The sequence below is a fragment of the Orcinus orca genome, chromosome 2 (genome assembly GCF_937001465.1).
Source record: "Orcinus orca chromosome 2, mOrcOrc1.1, whole genome shotgun sequence".
Classification (NCBI taxonomy): domain Eukaryota; kingdom Metazoa; phylum Chordata; class Mammalia; order Artiodactyla; family Delphinidae; genus Orcinus; species Orcinus orca.
In genome coordinates this window covers 2,471,406-2,490,053 of record NC_064560.1, presented here as the reverse complement: position 1 = coordinate 2,490,053, position 18,648 = coordinate 2,471,406, and the positions used below count along the sequence as shown (strand labels likewise).

Genomic DNA, 18,648 nt, shown 5'->3' with positions numbered 1-18,648 from the left:
AACATGATGGCTGGAGCAGGGGCAGCCACATGGAGACCATGAAGCAGCAAGCTGGAGGGAAGGCTGAGAGAACAGCAGAGACTCATGCCTGGCACAGCTGCACTCAACCTACTCTTAACTGACGAATTTGGGTGAGTTGAGTAACTGAGGGTCAGTTTTTTACACTATAATATGTGATTGATGTCAACTTCCTTTGCGGGGGAGGTGTGAGGATTAAATGAGATAATATAAAGATTAAGTGAGATAATATTAAGTGTACTTGGCAAATTAAAAACTGCTTACTAGATGCAAAAGTAAAAAGCCTTTTGGAAGGCGTGCCTTCTGCTGGCTCAGCACGACTACCCCCTTCTGTGGGCCATACCTGGTTGCGGGGCGCTGTACAGGTCTTCCTGCAGGAAGGGCATAGAATTGACCACAGAGGGGTCTCGGGCTGGATACATGAACTCGGTGGCTGAGAAGTTGCCAGAGGAGCTACTGAGGATGAACAGGCGGGGTGTGAAGTTAAAATTTCCAGGATCTTTGAAAGAAAAGAGAACAAAAGCTAAAGACAAAGTATGCACCAAAGTAAATTCCAGGTGGATTGAAGAATTAATGTTTGTTAGACGTGAAATGATCAAAGCATTGTAAAGTGTAAAAAGAGGTGAGGTTTATCTGAGCTTGGAGGTGGGGAAGGCCTTTTTAATCATAATTACGAAAGAAGTATAATTCAAGGAGAAGAGATTTATGCATTAACAACATAAAAATGAAAAATTACATTATACAAAAAGCACCCCCAACCAAAGAAAACTAAAAGGCAAGTGACAAAATGGGAAATATGGAAACCTGTTAATATCCTTAGTAGTCTATAAAGGAAGATAATAATGAAACAATACATATCTAAAAAATGTGAAGGCACAAAGAAAACATTCACCTAAACGGAAGTACAAATGGCTAAAAAATACATGTAGAAAGCATTTAACATTCTAATTTAAAACATTAGGTTATAACAGTGTTTAGATAGTAATTTCTACCATCAATCTTGGCAAACAGGAAAAAGTAATAAACTGTATGATTGTGCTGTGAAACGTACACGTCTGTAAATTGCTGGTGAGAGTGGAATTTGGTGCCAGTGTTCTGGGGACATTTGCTGATCTGTAACTGTAAGGCTTTTGTACTAACTTCAGCAAAGGAGATCCATGTCTAGGAATTTACCTTAACTAGAAATGAATGCAGATGATTCTTTTGAAAATTATTTGTAACTTTATTATCGTTAGAGGAAAACTGGAAAGAACTCAGCTCTCCAACTATAGGACACAGGCTAAGTAGAGAGTCGCAGATATACTCATGAAATACCCTGCAGCCATTAAAAGTCTAAATATTAAAATAGGATTTGGGAAATTGTTCATAATAAATTAAGGGGAAAAAGCAGGTTGCAAAACAGTGTGTATAAAGAATGCTATCCAAATTTTATTTTAAAAAATAAGTATTTATTGCATAAAGAAATGTTAATTCTGGTTCACATCTTTTGAAAGATGTCATTATAAGGATCTTATTTTCTTTCTTAATTTCTTTGTACTTTCAGACATTTCCCGTCATCAATATGCAGTACAGTTAACCCCTGAACAACACAGGTTTGAACTGCACACACAGGTCCACTTAATACATGGAGATTTTTCAACAAATATATTGGAAAAATTTTTTGGAGATTTGTGACACTGAAAAAAACCTGCAGACAGACCGAATAGCCTAGAAATATTGAAAAAAGTAAGAAAATGTAGGTATGTCATGAATGCGTCAAATATATGTAGATACTAGCCTGTCCTTACATAGGCATGAGGTGATAGTTGAAATAAAACGTGTTAGTTTTCTTACTGTTTTATAGCTTCGCTCTCAGAGAATTACATTACCGTACAGTATGCCTCTCTCTAATTGGGGAAGCTGTGTATCAGCCTATCATCACGGGTGAGTGATTTTTATAAAAATGTAACAATGTTTCCAATACTTTATTATGAATAGGACTGTAACACCATATGCCATAAAAATTTTATAACTGTTCATTAGTGTAGAGGCTGGGCTGCTGTGAAGCAATTGTATCATGACACTAGCTGACTGTAAAGTAATCATATTGCTGCTGCTTCGTTATACCTGTATATAGGAATTTCTTTTTCACGTTATCTTTTTTTTTGTTTAACATCTTTATTGGAGTATAATTGCTTTACAATGGTGTGTTAGTTTCTGCTTTATAACAAAGTGAATCAGTTATACATATACATAGAGGGAAGAGATATGGGAACATATGTATATCTTTTCACTTTTGATGTCTAGTGTTAGTAATACATATAACATCTATAGTGTTTTGTATCATCTAAGAGAATATTGATGTAGGTACTGACAAATGATTCATTTCGTAAACAGATGATGTAAATTTACGGTATCGATAAATACGATACAGTAAATGTAATTTCTCTTATGATTGTCTTAATAACATCTTCTTTTCTCCAGCGTACTTTATGGTAAGAATTACAGTATTTAATACATATAACCTACAAACTGTGTGTTAACTCTTTATGTTCTCGGTAAGGTTCTTGGTCAGCAGTGGGCTGTGAGTAGAGAAGTTTGGTGGGAGTTACAAGTTACACGTGGATTTTCGACTGTGTGTGTGTGCATGCGAGGTTGGCCCTTAACCCCCATGTTGTTCAAGGGTCAACTGTACTTTAAAAACCTAGGTAAAAGTTTGTAAAAGCTGAGAGGCAGTACGGTGGTGTGGTCATGAGGACATCCCACTGTTATCCAACCTGGGCAAGCTGGTTAACCACCCCAGGCCTCAGTTTCCCCATCGGTGACCAGGGCAGCTTGTTGGGCTGTGAGCACTGAGTGAGGGAACATCCAGCAGGTGTTTAGACAGGGCCTGGCTCGCCCTAACGGCTTAGTAATTGTTAGCTTTTTTCTGACGTTATTCTGCACGTAGGTCGACCTGTATCTTGTGTATTTAAAGACAAGACCGACCCACTCTCTCACTTAAACCCCACTATTTCCCTGCACCCTGGATGCCGGCTGCGCCGAAAGCGTCTTGTTCCAGAGCTTCAGGCTGTGCTCAGCTCGCTGCCTGGAATTCTCCCCCCTCCTTCACTTCTCTCCAAGCCACACCTACACCTCCAAGGCTCCGGTAAGTGCTGTCTTCCATGGAGCCCTGTGTGATTTTTTCCTGGAGGAAGAAATCTTTCTTTTTAACTCTCCACCTCTGTCACCTGTACCTCTTTTCTGACACACACAGCTTTTCCTTGGCATCGTGATCAGTCATAAGCATTATTTAGCCTCCTTGTTGGCCCCAGAGGAGTCGGCCTGGGTGTAGCTCCCAGTGTGCTGTACAGAACACGTGTGCGTAAGCGCGCACTGAGTGAGCCGGGGCGCCGGGGGTTACCTTGGAGCATGCAGTCGTAGGCCTTCCGGTCTCTCCTCCCCAGAGCGTCCCAGAATCCCAGGGGCTCCGACCCTTCGTCACACTCGTGAATTGTCACTTTGCTGCTACTGTGCAGCCCGGCCTCCAGGGGACATCTGCACAGAGAGTCCGAGAGTTTGTTATCAGGCCCAGAAGTGAGGGCGGCACAAAATTAGATCCCTGCTAAATCTGCAGGTCGGTTCACCAGCTCGCTCCTACTTTCTAACTAGAACAATTCTTGTAATGAATAAAAACACGCTCTGTGGTATCTGAGTGTGTGCAGCAGGGAGGGGTCGGCTTGGCCCTTAGAGAGGAACGTCGGATTACAGAGAAGCCCGTGATGAAAACAATCAGTGTTTTGCACGTACATACTTCCCGTTCCTCGGCCCGGGGTTGGGTGTGTCGCCTCGCACGGCCCTGGTCCCTAGATCTGCGCGTGACTTCAGGCGGCGGCTCATAAGGGTTTGTTATTCATTTTGTTTTTTCTCAGGGGTCCAGGGGCGAACCTGATGGGCCTCAGTGCCATGTGAGACCTGGCTGAACCCTGTCTATCATCTAGCTTGCTGGCCCTCAGCGTGATGTCGGGAGATGAAGCATCCCGCTTCACAGCCGTCCACCAGCCGAAAGGTCCCCCGCCCTCCACGTGCGCTGGGTCACGTGTGCGCCGACCCTGACCGCACCGCTTTGGTACCCAGAGAATGAATTTACCAGGTGGCACCTGGTGGGATGTGGCCCCGGGAGACTCTTCCTCTCCACTGTACGGGTGTCACCAAGGTCCTCCCAGGTCTCAGCTCGAGGGGGCACTGGGCTCTTTGGCTGCCCGAGATGCACAGAGGCACCTGGGCAGGTGGCGGGCGGCACAGCTGCTTCTGGGCCCTCCCCGCCTTCCCCTCCCCAGGGTGGGTCCTCACCTAGCGCTGTCACGGTGTGCTGTCTCTGGGTCGTGGGCACCTGTGGGTGCCTGTCTGGGAAAGGAAGGGACCCCAGCACTCGGGCAGCTGCCTCGGATGCTGGGAAACACACTTGTCCCCGAAGGAGGGGGCGTTCCTCAGTCTGACACAGTGGGTGGTCTCCTGTCTTTGGCTAAATGCCCTTAAACCTTCCACTGCTCCGATATAACCAACTCTGCTCCCCTAAATGATACTTGAAATTTGCTCTCTTTATATAGCTAAGGACTCCAGGTTGACAATTCAAAAGCCAAATCACACCTTCAGAGAAGCTGCTGCGGGTCCTGTGCCTTTTACGGAGGCCAGGTAAGTCCTCAGGAAGCGGGGAGGCCCTCACGGGGAGAGGTTTGGGCTGGACACGTGCCACATGAACTTGGACCTTCAGGGCCCCTGGCCACGTGGGGCTCAGCTTCCCACGCTGAGTCACTCTGGGCACACGGGGCGTCCACGGGGACCTCAGGGTCCTTAGCCTGCACCCGGGAAGCCCTCGGGAGAGGTGCTCACACACACAGCACTCACTGTTCCTTGATTTTATTGGCCGCAGTCCTTCCGACCTCCTTCGTGTGGGCCTGGGCTTTGCATCCGTGCCACAGGTAGATGAGGGCTTTGTGGACGTTGAGGACGACCATGGACGTCCTGGACCTCAGGCTGCTGCAGTGACAGGCCACCTCCAGCAAGTTCCCTTCCACGGGCACTTCTCCGCGCACACAGTACAGCCTCCACTCGCCTGCAGGGGGCACCAGTGGCACAGTCAGGACGTGGCGGGCAGGGAGGGGGCCTGGAGGGAAGGGGAGCCTGCAGGGCAGCCCACGCCCCGCCTCCTTTCTGTGTCTGGAGGGGCAGGTGGAGGCGAGGCCAGGCTGCGGTCTTACTGAGTCCCAGGAAGCCAATTTTGTTGGAGTTATAGTTAGAAGCAGGCTGCCCAGAGTGCACGATGCAGAAAAACCAGTTTTACATAATTTATTTATAAAGATCTAGGTAAGTCATAACAGGCATATTTTTTTAAGAGGCTCTGAAACTATGATTTCTTTTTTGTTTTTTGGATGCTGGTCAACAAAAATCTCGTAATTTAGAAGAGAAGATCACTAGTTTTTTTTTCCCCCTCCAGGATCCAGTTTAAGGTCGAGTCATCTTGCGGCCTCCTTTATGCAAAGCTGCTTTCTGAAGGCAACTCCATGGAAGGAAGGGGGAGGGAGGCACCCAGGAAGCTGATTTATAAGGCAGACATCAGGAGGCCTTCGCTGGTCAGGCCGCAGCTACGTGAAGAGAGAGTTACTCTAAAGCCCACGCCTATAAAATACCTTCCCGGAGAGGAGAACAGAGTCGAATTCCAGCCGCAAAAGTGACTCACTCTGTGCGTTGTCTTCTTCCTCCTCCCGTCTCCCGGAGTGGACCACCATCCCTCCCTGGAAACACTGCAGGAAACAGGGGGGCTCCTTGCCCTGCAGGACCTGGACCTTCCGATTTAAACACATTACAGTGAGTCACGTGTCCTGGTTTTGCAGAGTCATAAAAATAACACATGCCTGTTGTCGAAAATCTGAAAAATTCTGAGAAGTACAAATAAAGGCCACCGATAATACTGTGATTTATGGAGAACACTACTACAGTTCTGGCGTGTAGCTTTCCTATAATACAAAGTATTTTTCAGGTATACATTTTTCCCAAATAGGATCGCTGTTTTTTATGTTGCTTTATCCCTGGATTTTCTTCAGCTGACGTTTTTCTGTCGTCACATAAGATTCTTAACATGAATTTTGATATTTTAATGGTAGTGTTCCACGGTACGGGTATAACGTGATTAACTTAAACATGTTTTTAATAAAGAAAATCTCTCAGCAGTGAGAATGACTAATCCCTGACTTAATGATTCCGGGGAAAAGAACTGTCTCTTGCAGGCTCTGGTCCACTCACAGGGCCTGTCACTCAGCGGCGCCTCTGTCAGCACAACAGTTACGCATCAGCGTGAGACGCAGCAGAGTAACAGGAACGTACGTAGGGCTGAGTCAACTGACTCTCACTTTGCCAACGTATATCCCCTTAAACAAGGAAATGTTTACTGAGCCTGGCAGTCGGGGAATGTTGAAAGGTAGGACACATTTCTCACCATGAGTTAACTTATCAATCTCAGGGCCCCTTCTGTGTCACTAAGAGCCGTTCTGTGGCAGTGTTTTCTATTTCTGCAGTGATTTTTCCATCCGTTGGATTGATAAAAAAATTAAATGCTCCAATTAGATTAAGACTCAAAACTCTAAGGATGATTTTGAAGGCATGATAAAACATATTCGTTCACAGCCTTTACGAGAAAAAAAACAAACAGCTGAAATGATCCACTATGAAGAATAAATTAACAACTGTTTGTCCCTGAAAGCTATTTGGAAAATATAGTCCATAGTAGAACATCTGCATTAAACACTTCCTAGGGAAGAGGATTGGTTCTTAGGAACCTGGAAGGCTGAATGAGTGTGGATCTATTTCTGGAGAAAATTCCTCTGCTCTCTTTCCTGATGTTAGTTTTAACTATTCATCCGAGATAGTAAAAGGATCTGCACAGGGTGTTATGGTCCCCAAAACCCCAGAGTTAACTCTTAATTACTACCATAAAGGAAGGGACAAAACATTAAAAAGAAATGCTTTCAAAACCTTGACTTGGGGTAGTGGTACCTGCCAGGCGTCATGCAGGCCCTGGGGTTATAACAGTGGGTAAGACCAGGACAGACATAGTCTCTTTCATGCTCACGGGGAAGACAAAGAATAAATAAGTAGACAAAATGAATGTTGTTTTACGTAGGGGTAAGTGCTATGAAAAAATAAAGCAGAGCAAAGGGACAGAGGAGGACAGGAAAATGGGGAGAGATGTGGATAAAACATGGAGACGACATTCAAACAGAAACCCGAATCGTGTAAGGTTTCAGGGGGAGTGTTCCAGGCCGGGGAATCAGTGCAAAGGCCCTGGGGTGGGGGTGGGGGCGGAAAGAGGTGTGTCTAGGAACTGCAAGGAGGTGGGAGTAGCCTGACCAGGTGCAAGAAGAGGGAGGTTGGAGGGGGGTGCAGGGCTGACCCCCGGGAGACACTCGGATGGTAGTCCGAGTGTGATGAAGGACAAGGAGGGGCACCATCTGATGTGTCCTAGAAAAATCACTCAGGCTGCTGTGAGGAACGCAGATGATGGGCAGACTCGATGTTTACATCAGTCCCTGATTTCTCCTTAGGATGGGTTTGTGTACGTGGAATCACTGGTCAAAGTGTATGAGCATCTTAAGGTTCCTAAGCCGTGGTTGCTTTCAGGATGGGTACTGCAGTTCACACTTCTCAGTGGAAGCAGGCACGGGTACCCATCCTACTGAATCCCTGCCAGCCCTGGATCTAGTCTTTTAAAAATCTCTGCCATTTGAGGCGTGGAAAATGGCATCTCTTTGTTTTAGTTCCTTGATCAGTCCAGTGGAAACTTAAAAAAAAAAACCACCCACAGGCTCTCTGCACTTGTTTTGTGGATTTACTATTTGCAGGTGTACTTTAAGGTCATATTGCGAGAGGTCTGCCTTCCTGGTGAGGGGGTGGGGAGATGAAAGATGAGGCAGACCCTGACATCTGGAGAAGCCAGACCAGGACTAAAGGGGCTTTGGATGATACTGTCTTCGTGTTTAGGGGACCAGGCCACACACCCTCCGGCTCCCGGAAAGGCCAGCTCCCTCATTTCCGGCGCATCTGCCTCCAGGACTTACCTGGGCTCCCCTTTCCTCGTCCAGCTGCACCGTCATCAGAGCCGATGTGCCCTTCTCACTCACAGTCGACTGCCGGCCTTGCCAGAAGAAGTAGACGCGCTTCTCTTTGCCGGCCACCCTGACCGGGTGCTCGCCCTTCTGCCGACTTCCCACTGTGGACACACACAAGAGCAGAGCGCGGGGTGAGCAGCAGATAAAGCCCAAGGAGAGCCAGTGCCAGCTCAGGCCTCCAGGCCCTGTGAGGACGAACAGTGAAGGCGCAGCGCTGGGGAGAAAAGTCATTCACAGCTGGGGGGAACGTCGATCATGGCTTCGGAGGAGAGAGGAACCGCCTTTCTTCTAGCTAACGGATCCTGAGCCTCCAAACTGGAGAAAAATGATCTCCAGGGCCCTCCTGATGCCCTAAGACAAACACCTGTCATCCTGAGGGAGGTGGCAGGCCATCCAAGTGTGTGACAGAGAAAAGTGGGGACGCCAGAGCAGGGTCAAGGGCTCCCGAAGACAGACGCATTTTCCACATGACACCATCCTTTGGCAGATTAGCTGGGGGAGAAAAGACACTGCAAACGACTGCTGGGCCAGCTTTAAGCACGAAGGGAAAAATGTAGTCTGCTAAGACTATCCTAGTAAAAAAAACCGCTTTGAAGTCTCCAAGTTGTGTCAGAAAGGGGGGAGAGAAATTGCTGACCTATGGCTTTCACAAAATAATCTGGGATTTAAATGATATCGGCCGCCAGGGCTGTAGCCGGGATTAAGGGCTGGTTCTCCTCACTGTCTGGGACCTCGCGGGCACTGGATACCTGTCAGCAGAACACAGACCCCACTGAAGGGCAGTCACGGAAGGTTCTTTGGGCAAGTGGTCGTTTCAGATGGTATTTCAGACCCCAAACTGCAACCTTTAGGAACAGATCTCTCTCCAGATTTCTCTCATTTCTTCATTCAGCAGATACTTACTGAGCACCTACTGTGTGCCAGGGACTCTTCAGGATACTGGGCTATGGCGCTGAGCAAGGCAGCTCCGGAGGGTGGGAGGCGCCGTGAGGAAAAGACGGGATGTGACACGGGGCGGGGGAGGGCTGCTGCGAGTGCCTGGTGGGGGAAGACCTTTCCGAGGAGGTGCGCGAGCAGAGGCCCGAGTGGCAGCGACCATGGGGCAGAGCCTTCTAGGCCGAGTGGCATCCAGAGACTAAGTTCTCGACTCAGATGCCCGGGTGGCCCCAGGTGGGGTCAACCCAGGGAGGATGCAGGTGGTTATGGTACCCACACGTGTTAGCAATCAAAAATAATAACTGGGGCTTCCCTGGTGGTGCAGTGGTTAAGAATCCGCCTGCCAATGCAGGGAACATGGGTTCGAGCCCTGGTCCAGGAAGATCCCACATGCCAAGGAGCAACGAAGCCTGTGCACCACAACTGTTGAGCCTGCGCTCTAGAGCCCACGAGCCACAACTGCTGAGCCCATGCACCACAACTACTGAGCCCATGCATGCCACAACTACTGAGCCTGCGCTCTAGAGCCCACAAGCCACAACTACTGAGCCTGTGCTCTACAGCCCATGAGCCACAACTACTGAGCCCGCGCACCTAGAGCCCGTGCTCCACAACAAGAGAAGCCACCGCAATGAGAAGCCCGCGCACCGCAACGAAGAGTAGCCCCCGCTCACTGCAACTAGAGAAAGCCCGCACGCAGCAATGAAAATCCAACGCGGCCAAAAATAAATTAAATAAATAAATAAATTAAAAAAAAAAAAAAGAACTGGATCCCCTGGTTCTATACGACCTCAGTCCTCCTCAGCTCCAGTCCCACCGACAAAGTCACAGCTGTCTTGAGGTTTGAAGGTAAGAAGGAAGCTCATTGTTTTCAAGCTCTTAAGAGGTCAGGGGCCATACTTACGTGATTTTTTTGCGGGGGCCCTTTATCAAAGTTCTCTAGGACAATTTTCATAAATGATTATGAGAATTCTTAAAGGATTCTGACCAAGCTCAGCCCTTAGTGCCTTCTACTGTGAACCTGAAATGGTCAAGTTTGTGTAGTTTGAAGTGGGCAAAGTGAACAGGAACCATCCATGAATAGATGATACATGTCCACTGTTAACCTGGAAGCCACTCTGTTGAAACTTCCGCTAATTTAGGTAGGAACAAACGTTTACCTTTGATTAGCAACCCCGCACTCTCATGTCAACTAGATTACTGGGGAGAGATATGCATGAAACAGACCACAGATCACAGCAGCTGACACGTATCTTGGAATTGGGTAGCACTTTGTGTAAATATACGTTCACGCTTGAATAACCAACCAATGTTTTACATCCTGACATTCAAAAATGGGCTTGTGTGTATACACCTAAAATAGGATATTTCCTTAAAAATATCCCATAAAAGTTTTCATGAATTTTCCTTGCAGTTTTCTTCAGCATACCCCAAATTTAATCCTATGTACAACTTACTTTTTGACTCATATCTTTCGTTTTAATTTTAGCAAATTAAAGGCTAAGCTATATAGTAACAGCTGCTGGGCTATCATCTTTGCGGCCTGGCCCCGAGGCCGAATTGAGCGTGTCGCTGCATCCCGCCGTCCACCCTGCTTTCAAGAGGAAGTTCACCGCCAGCATCTGCGTTTACGAAGTAACAGAAAACCGAGGTACGAAGAGCGAGCTGCTCTTGGCGCCGTCTTGCAGCCGGACCCCATTTACCGACCCCCTACTACAGGAACTTGGCCCCTGGATGGCGCTCCAGCGTGGCCTGACGCAGTGTCCCTGGGTGCCCAGAGCTGCCTGTCTGCTGACCCTGGGGGGACACGAGTCACACCCTGCAGCGCCTGAGGCAGCCTCTGGGGCAGGACACTGACCACCGGGGCCTCTGGGCTCCCTAGTCTGGGGGCCACAGTTCACTTCGCAAGAGCAGGCTGCCCGGCATCTGCCAACAGGGCGACTGCGCTGTGTCCCCCGGGACTGCTGTCTGCTGGGCCCGCCCCAGAGGGGCCCCGGGCTCAGCCCCGTCGGCAGGTGCGGCCCCTGTGGGGTCTGAGCAGCGTGAGGGCTGGACCAGCTGACACCGCGGGGCCGGGGCTTCCGTGACGACCACGGGGCAGCTGCGGATGCCATCGGGCCGCGCTTTTCTGCCCCCCGAGGGACGGCCTGGAATCTTGAGCGCTGCCCGGCCTCACTTAATCCTCCGCAGCTGGGCTTGGTCAAAGCTGTCACTTTGCCCATTACAGTGCTGCTGGATCAGGCCGTGACATGTACCCTGTGTTCGCCGGGGAGAAATACAGCAAGCATTTGCCTGGGTCAAATCAGCGTTTCTTAGGGGTCTCCGAGTAAATAGTCAAGGAAGACCTCAGAAACCTGAGATCTGTTTTTAAAATTCATTCCTTTTCATATCGTTTTAGTCATCCTTTCACTGACCATTACTTCTTGTTTTATATCTAACAGCTGAGGTAAGGAAACGACTGAATTTCAAACTGTAGTGCCCAGTGTGGTTTTGTAAAACACCAAGTCCCTTCACTTCCTGTATCTTAAGGAGGAGAACGACGGGTGCAGGTCCACGACACCGAAGGTCAGTAGCTCTTTCCTCGCTAAATTCTCTCTTATTGTCTTTATTGCCACGCGGCACAGATTAGTCTTCAGCTCGCCAACTCCGCACACACTCAGCAGCCTAAACCCACCATGGAGACCCTCTGAGAACTGCTGTCGTTTGGGGCGGGGCCACGTTATCTGTCTGATCTTCAGGTTCAGTGCAGGAACTATGCTTTGGCTGCTGAGAACGTCAGCGATGATGATTTCCTGTAGCCTCACGTAAGTAAGCGGTCGGCTCTGCGCTAAACATCGCGCACCAGATCCTAGGACCCTGCGGGCTGGGTCTTAGAAGCTCTGTTTTCCAGGTGAGAAAACCGAGGCTCAGACAGGTTAAGTCACTTTCCCCAAGTTACACAGCTGGCACGTGGGGCCTGAGAGAAGACTGAGACCCAGGCTATAAGGCCTCCTTGGGTAAAAAAAGGGGCTTTTAGTGTCCAGCCCTGTTCTCTCCTAGCCGTGTGACTGCAGGGGGCGTTCCTTAATCTTGGTGTCCTGTTTCTCTTCTGAGAAGTTAGCGAAAGGACAGAACACATCCCGCGGAGCCTCCGTGAGGCACTCACCTAGTGCGGGTGGTGAAGCCCAGAGCGGTGCCTCTAGGCCCGCGGTCCGACTCCCCACGTGCGATGCCTGCCCATCGGCCGCTGGGCTTTCCCACAGCCGCCAGGTCCTATTCAGGGAACGGAGCTCTCCTACCCCAACAGGAGGCAAGCACCTCTTCCATACTTGCCCACCACCACCCCCCGTCATTTATACCATATGCTTCTGGAAGGCAGGGCCAGGAATATTTACTGACACCCAAAAGAAGGATCTTATTCCTTAAACATAAGACATGACACCATAAAACTCCTAGAAGAGAACACAGGCAAAACATTTTCTGGCATAAATCGTACCAATGTTTTCTTAGGTCAGTCTCCCAAGGCAATAGAAATAAAAGCAAAAATAAACAAATGGGACCTAATCAGACTTACAAGCTTTTGCGCAGCAAAGGAAACCATCAACAAAATGAAAAGACAGCTATGGACTGGGAGGAAATATTTGCCAATGATGTGACTGATGAGGGCTTAATTTCCAAAATATACAAAGAGCTCATACAACTCAACAACAACAAAAAATAAGCAACCCAATTGAAAAATGGGCAGAAGACCTAAATAGACATTTCCCCAAAGAAGACATACAGATGGTCAACAGGCACATGAAAAGATGCTCAACATGGCTAATTATTAGAGAAATGCAAATCAAAACCACAATGAGGTACCAGCTCACACCGGTCAGAATGGCCATCATTAAAACCTCGACAAGTAACAGATGCTGGAGAGGGTGTGGAGAAAAGGGAATCCTTCTACACTGCTGGTGGGAATGTAAATTGATACAGCCACTATGGAGAACAGGATGGAGGTTCCTTAAAAACCTAAAAATAGAATTACCATATGATCCAGCAATCCCACTACTGGGAATATACCTGGACAAAACTATAATTCAAAAAGATACCTGTACCCCAATGTTCACAGCAGCACTATTCACAACAGCCAAGACATGGAAGCACCCTAAATGTCCATTGATAGACGAATGGATCAAGAAGATGTGGTGTGTATGTGTGTGTGTGTGTGTGTGTATATATATATATACACACACACACACACACACATACATACACACATATACATACACATACACACAATGGAGTATTACTCAACCATAAAAAAGAACAAAGTCATGCCATTTGCAGCAACATGGATGGACCCAGAGATTACCAAAGTATCTGAAGTAAGTCAGACAGAGAAAAACAAATACCATATGATATCACTTATAGGTAGAATCTAAAATACAACACAGATGAACCTATCTATGAAATGGAAACAGACTCACAGACATAGAGAACAGACTTGTGGTTGCCAGGGGGGTGAGGGACGGACTGGGAGGTGGGGTGAGCAGATGCAAACTAGTATCTATAGGATGGATAAACAACGAGGTCCTACTGCAGAGCACAGGGAACTCTATTCAATATCCAATGACAAAGCATATATATATATATATATATATACACACAACTGAGTCACGTTGCTGTGCAGCAGAAATTAACACCACATTGTAAATCAACTATGTTTCAATAAGATAAATTTTAAAAAGTGTCTTACCCACAGAGATACATTAGGAAAGAAACCAAATGGCTCTAAGCCTGCAGATGTTTGATCAGCTAACAGTGGCCTCCGCCCTGCGCCCGGCGGGGCAGCCACACCCGGACGGCAACGGGGCTGGAAAGAGGTGAACGAACTCCCTTGGCAAGTGAATCTCGGAGCGACCGAGTTGTGTCATAAACTGTCTCCTAAATGCGCCGGGCTGAGGGACACTGTGCACAGCCTGACTCGTGCTTTCTTCTTGGCAGGAAAAAGGGATTATTTCTCCCAAATCTGCGGCTGTCCGCCCTCACTGCCTCTAGCGCAGAGCACAGCGCGGAGTGTGTTGTTTCGCCACGAAGAGCACAGCACTCGTGGGAACCACGAGTAGTTCTGACCGTGTCTTTATTCCTCCAGATCCACAGAGCACGGTCAGCGCTCTCGGCCTCAGAGGAAATACGCCTTTCATTCTGACTACGTCTTCTGGGCGTGGATTTACTGTGACGTCATGGCACTCTTCTGTTTCCGCTCTGACGCGTCGGCTCTGTGTTACTTAATGGCTTTCATTTCGGCAGCATCCAGCCACATGGTGACCGTCATGTGGGGACAGACCATCGCTTTCCTAGGAAGCCTCTGGGGACGGGGCAGGGGAGGGGCGAGGGCGGCAGAGAAACCTTACCACGCCAGTCGGCTTTCTAGAGAGAGACGTCACAGCTGTCGGCCACGGTGGGGTGTTAGGAATCTATCCACGAGGTTTACGAGGAGGTTCTCAAAGGGAATAGGCCTCGACCGGTCCTTCGCCCGCGGCTGGGGCAGACACGGCACGCGCTCCGTATCTGGCAGCCACGATCCCCGCGGCGGGGCTCGAGGGACACGCGAGTGGCTCACTCACCTGCCGTGCTCACGATGAACTTCCACTTGACCACGTAGGCGTCGCCCTCGTGGAACTGCCCAATGCTCTGCTTGGGGAGCCTGCTATAGTCGAATTCCAGGATGTGCCAGACGTCCACCGACAGGCTGGCGACCTCCAACTGCCCGCGGTCGTCCCCTTGCACCAGGCCGTAGCCCCGGCCCACGTTGACCCCGTCTAGCACGGTGCCGGCTGTCGTCTGGGGCACCGGCACCATCCGCGTCACGTCGTAAGGCTTGACCTCTGCCCGCGGGTCGTCCTAGGAGAGAACGCAGAGATGCTCGGCGGCAGCCCGTCGCGCTCCACACTGCTGCGCTGGCGGTGGGACGGCCTCAAGTACAGCGCTCGGGCTGTTTCGGGGCACTTAAAGAAAGGCTGCGTTTAGGGGACAGACAGCCACGACTGTGAACGGGCCGCCGATAAACCTGGAGCCGCACACACGGCTGCTCTCACCTCGTGGAGTCAGAACGTGACTGGAGGCCGGTTTGCTGTCCTAGGAAAACCCCAGGAAGGCTTTTAGCCTTAAGGCCCCTCTGCCGGGACCCAGACCAAGCCCTGAGGTTGGGGGCTTGCTCGTCCCACATACCTTGTGCTGGGCAAGTTCGCTGGCGTTCTTCTCGTTAGGTCTCTTCAGTTCCGTCCAGTCGAGAAATTTCTCTTTGAACAAAATCGTCTCGTTGTGTTCTGTGAGTCTCCCAAATATTGCCCAGTCAGGCCGCCCCTGTCCTTTTCTGTCGGGCGGGTCGGGGAGGGGAGGGGAGGGGAAAAGAACCAAGATCAGACAAGTCCTGCCGAGCCCGAGAAGTCCAAAACCAACACATGTCGCGAGTGAGAGGAACGCAGAATACGTAGGCAGTAGACAGAGCGAACGGTTCGCTTTCACTTATGTGACCCAATCAGTGGCGTTTTGCTATTTTAGCCCAAAGCCTTGCAGGGCTTTGTGTCCTTGGAGCTGACGTGCCTGAATGTGACCCGCGGCAGGACTGGACCTGCCTGGCGTTCCAGCAAATTCTCGTGTTGGGGTCCCCTGGGGGGCAGCACGCTCGGCTGGGAGCTCAGCACAGGCAGGAGTCACACGCGTGTCTTCCTCGCCTCCTTTACGCCACCCATGCTCACCCCGGGGGCTCGCCGCGTTTCCGTCAGGTTAGTGAACAGGTGGAAGAATTTATGCTCACCCTGATCCTCTCTTTTTCTAAGTCATGTTACAGTGGAGACGTCCAGTCTCCAGGAACAGGAGATTCTCCTGTTCCCGAAGTGAACATACTCTTGTGAATCATAAAGTGAATTCGTGCATGTTGATCTCTAGGCCACTGGACGGGGCAGCGGGCAGGCAGAGCACAAGGACGGGGAAGGAAGCAGCGTAGCCCAGTCGGGAGGTCCGAACCGCTTCGGGATCTCAGAGTCTGACGCTGAGCTCGGAACACAGCTCGCTTAGAAATGCGCAGAGCCACGAAGAGACGTGCCGAAGGGGGTGAGCCCTGAGGTTAAGGTGCGGGTATTTCCCATCCTTCCAGACCAACCCTGGCTTGTGGATTGGGGCCATCAGACCGAGGGGCAGTGCTTCCTGGGCCCTGCGGTGGCCCCTGACGTGCTTCGTCATGTCCTGTCTGGTCCAGACCACAGTTTCTGGCATCATGGCTAAAGCACATCAAGGGGGACTGCCCGTTTCAAAGGGGACTGAAAGGATAAAAGGCACTGTGTGCAAATACTTCCACTGCCAAGGCTCCCGGGACTTAGGAACCAAATACCAGCAACTGTGGAAAATTCAGGGCTACCCTGAAGGCTGTGGTCCTTATCAGAAAATAGCTGAGTGACTGTCTTTTGTATAAATTCCACTCGGCAGACTTGCTAAGGTGCCTATGGAAAGACACTTGGTCTCAGCTTAGCAATGCATCTTGGATGTGTGAGGTCAGGGAGCACAGAGGGCAGGTCTGCAGCAGGAGGGTGTGACGCTGGATGCTCTCTACCTCCGTCCTGACTTGCAGGTCTGAGCTGGGCTAAGTCATGACTCCTCGGTGAAGAAGGGCAGGGTGCTCTACCTTGGCTGTACCTTCAAATCCCTGGGGGAGCTTTTAAGACGTACTGACACACAAACCCCACCCCACCCAAACTGAAAACACAGCTCCTGGGCCAGGACCGGCACATGCAGTTTTTTGTTTTAAAGCTTCTCCGGTGCTTCTGATCTGGGAGATGTTGGGAGCCAGTGGGTTAGGTGCCCACTCATCTACCTTCAGATCTCGGATGATGTCACGACTAAATATAAATCGTCCATCACACAGATTTTATGCTTCAGTATGTTTTTTTTTTACTATACCAACTAGAACATTCTTTTCGGTCTTAACTTTAGGCCTTACAAAACTAGCTGTTTCAGTACTAATTTTATGTTAAATGTGCACTCGCTTGAAAAGGATTTGAAACCTTTTCACCTACACTGACATCCCTTTGAATTGTTTCTATAATGACAATGAATAATAAAATCAATAATTGTATTTTAAAACAGGAAACTAGGTAGGAAGGTTGAAATCTGTGTGTTAGTTTAACTGGAAACATCACAAAGCAGTTTTAATGTGCAATTTCTGACCCATTACGTGGCATATGCATGGTTTAAACGCACTTCTCTTTCTTCCTGGTAGTTAAGAGATAAAAAAACAATGATCCTTTGCATGTAAGAATTCCTGTTTTCATGACCATATTTCTGAGAGTTTTGTGCATCTTCGGCTGATTTGCCAAAATGACTTTTAAAAGTCCATGACTGTCGGAAATATTATAATTACAGCCATTATTTCAATACCGCATCCTCCCTCCCCCAAAAAGGCATCACCTACTGCCAGCTAAATGGAATTCAAGGGCTGGGCTGGGAAGGTGTGAACTCAGAAAGAGACGTGTTGCTTTTGAACCTTCAGACCCACGGCTGAATTCCAGGGCCTGGCAAGCTTTTCAGGTCAGCAAGTCATTGGTTTAAACAACAGATTATACGTGACAGCAGCACCTGAATACCGCAGGTACCATCGATTTGTCTCCTTCAAGAACTGAAATATAACAGGAGCACCTTCCAGACGACCACACCGTCCATATTTCTGTATCTCTTAGGGAAAAGCTAAAGCACTGTTCTCATTGTGAATACTCGTGGTACTGCACTGCGATCACTTGTGAAAACTAAAACCCCTGAAGGGTGATGGCTACACACTGCGGTGGGAGCCTCGGCTGCCCAGGGCCCCAGCGGTACCTGGGAATGAGCGGGTTGCACTCTCCAGGGTCCAGGGGGTTGATGTCACAGTTCTCGTAGTCAAAGGTTCCGTTCCATAAGTGCTTTGCCAGCTGAAAGGCTATCTTCCGTTGCGCTAATGTGACTTCTTTCCCGTGCCACACGTAAACTTCGCTCCCAAAATCAAACACCAGGACCTGGGGAAATGGCACGGAAGAATGTGTTCACTTCAAGGGCATGTTCTCGTTGAACCAGGGTCTCTAGTGACCGTGAGTCCAACAGGTGATGATTCAAATACTAATGAAGCATTCAGTACAAGCACAGCCGAGCCAGCCTCTGCCCTGTGGGGATGACTTCTGTCTTGTGGTCCTAAATGCCCAAGTTAACACCCCGCCTCCAAACACTCGGGCTGCCCAACACTTCTGATTCCTAACAGCTATTTAAGCAGGTCTTCCTCCCTGGCCCCGCCCTTCCTTCCGCCTTTCCTCCTTTGTCATTCACTCACTTAGCTCATAAGGGCCGCTTCACATGGCACTGAGGACCCAGTGATGTCTTTTCTCCCCTATACAATTCTAGGGCCCTCAAGGGCAAAGACCATACTGTACTTATTAACGTATTTGCCGTCGGGCTCACTAAGTGTTTGGTGAACGAATACGTGAACTCAGTGCTCTTATTTACATACCTGTTGGTTTGTTCTACGCTTTCTTCCTAGAATAATTTCTTTCTTCATTTCCAGCGATCCCAATTCTACTTAACT

At 49.1% G+C, this 18,648-nt stretch overlaps 1 protein-coding gene and 1 long non-coding RNA gene across 5 annotated transcripts in view; one reads left to right on the top strand and one right to left on the bottom strand.

Annotated features, from left to right (window-relative positions):
- Window positions 1–18,648, bottom strand: part of SVIL (supervillin) — a 234,683-nt gene that overhangs the window by 5,743 nt on the left and 210,292 nt on the right. For all 4 annotated transcript variants that reach the window (XM_049706465.1, XM_049706463.1, XM_049706464.1 and 1 more), the window contains 8 exons: window positions 17,913–18,088; window positions 15,273–15,417; window positions 14,669–14,945; window positions 8,091–8,242; window positions 5,717–5,822; window positions 4,885–5,092; window positions 3,401–3,534; window positions 362–517 (listed from right to left, as the gene is read on the bottom strand). In XM_049706465.1, coding sequence (XP_049562422.1) covers window positions 362–517; window positions 3,401–3,534; window positions 4,885–5,092; window positions 5,717–5,822; window positions 8,091–8,242; window positions 14,669–14,945; window positions 15,273–15,417; window positions 17,913–18,088 — 1,354 coding nt within the window. The remainder of the gene's footprint in view (window positions 1–361; window positions 518–3,400; window positions 3,535–4,884; window positions 5,093–5,716; window positions 5,823–8,090; window positions 8,243–14,668; window positions 14,946–15,272; window positions 15,418–17,912; window positions 18,089–18,648) is intronic.
- LOC117196114 (uncharacterized) lies at window positions 517–6,220 on the top strand. The gene is made up of 2 exons (XR_007475778.1): window positions 517–3,145; window positions 3,909–6,220. It is a non-coding gene; the product is annotated as an uncharacterized LOC117196114 (long non-coding RNA).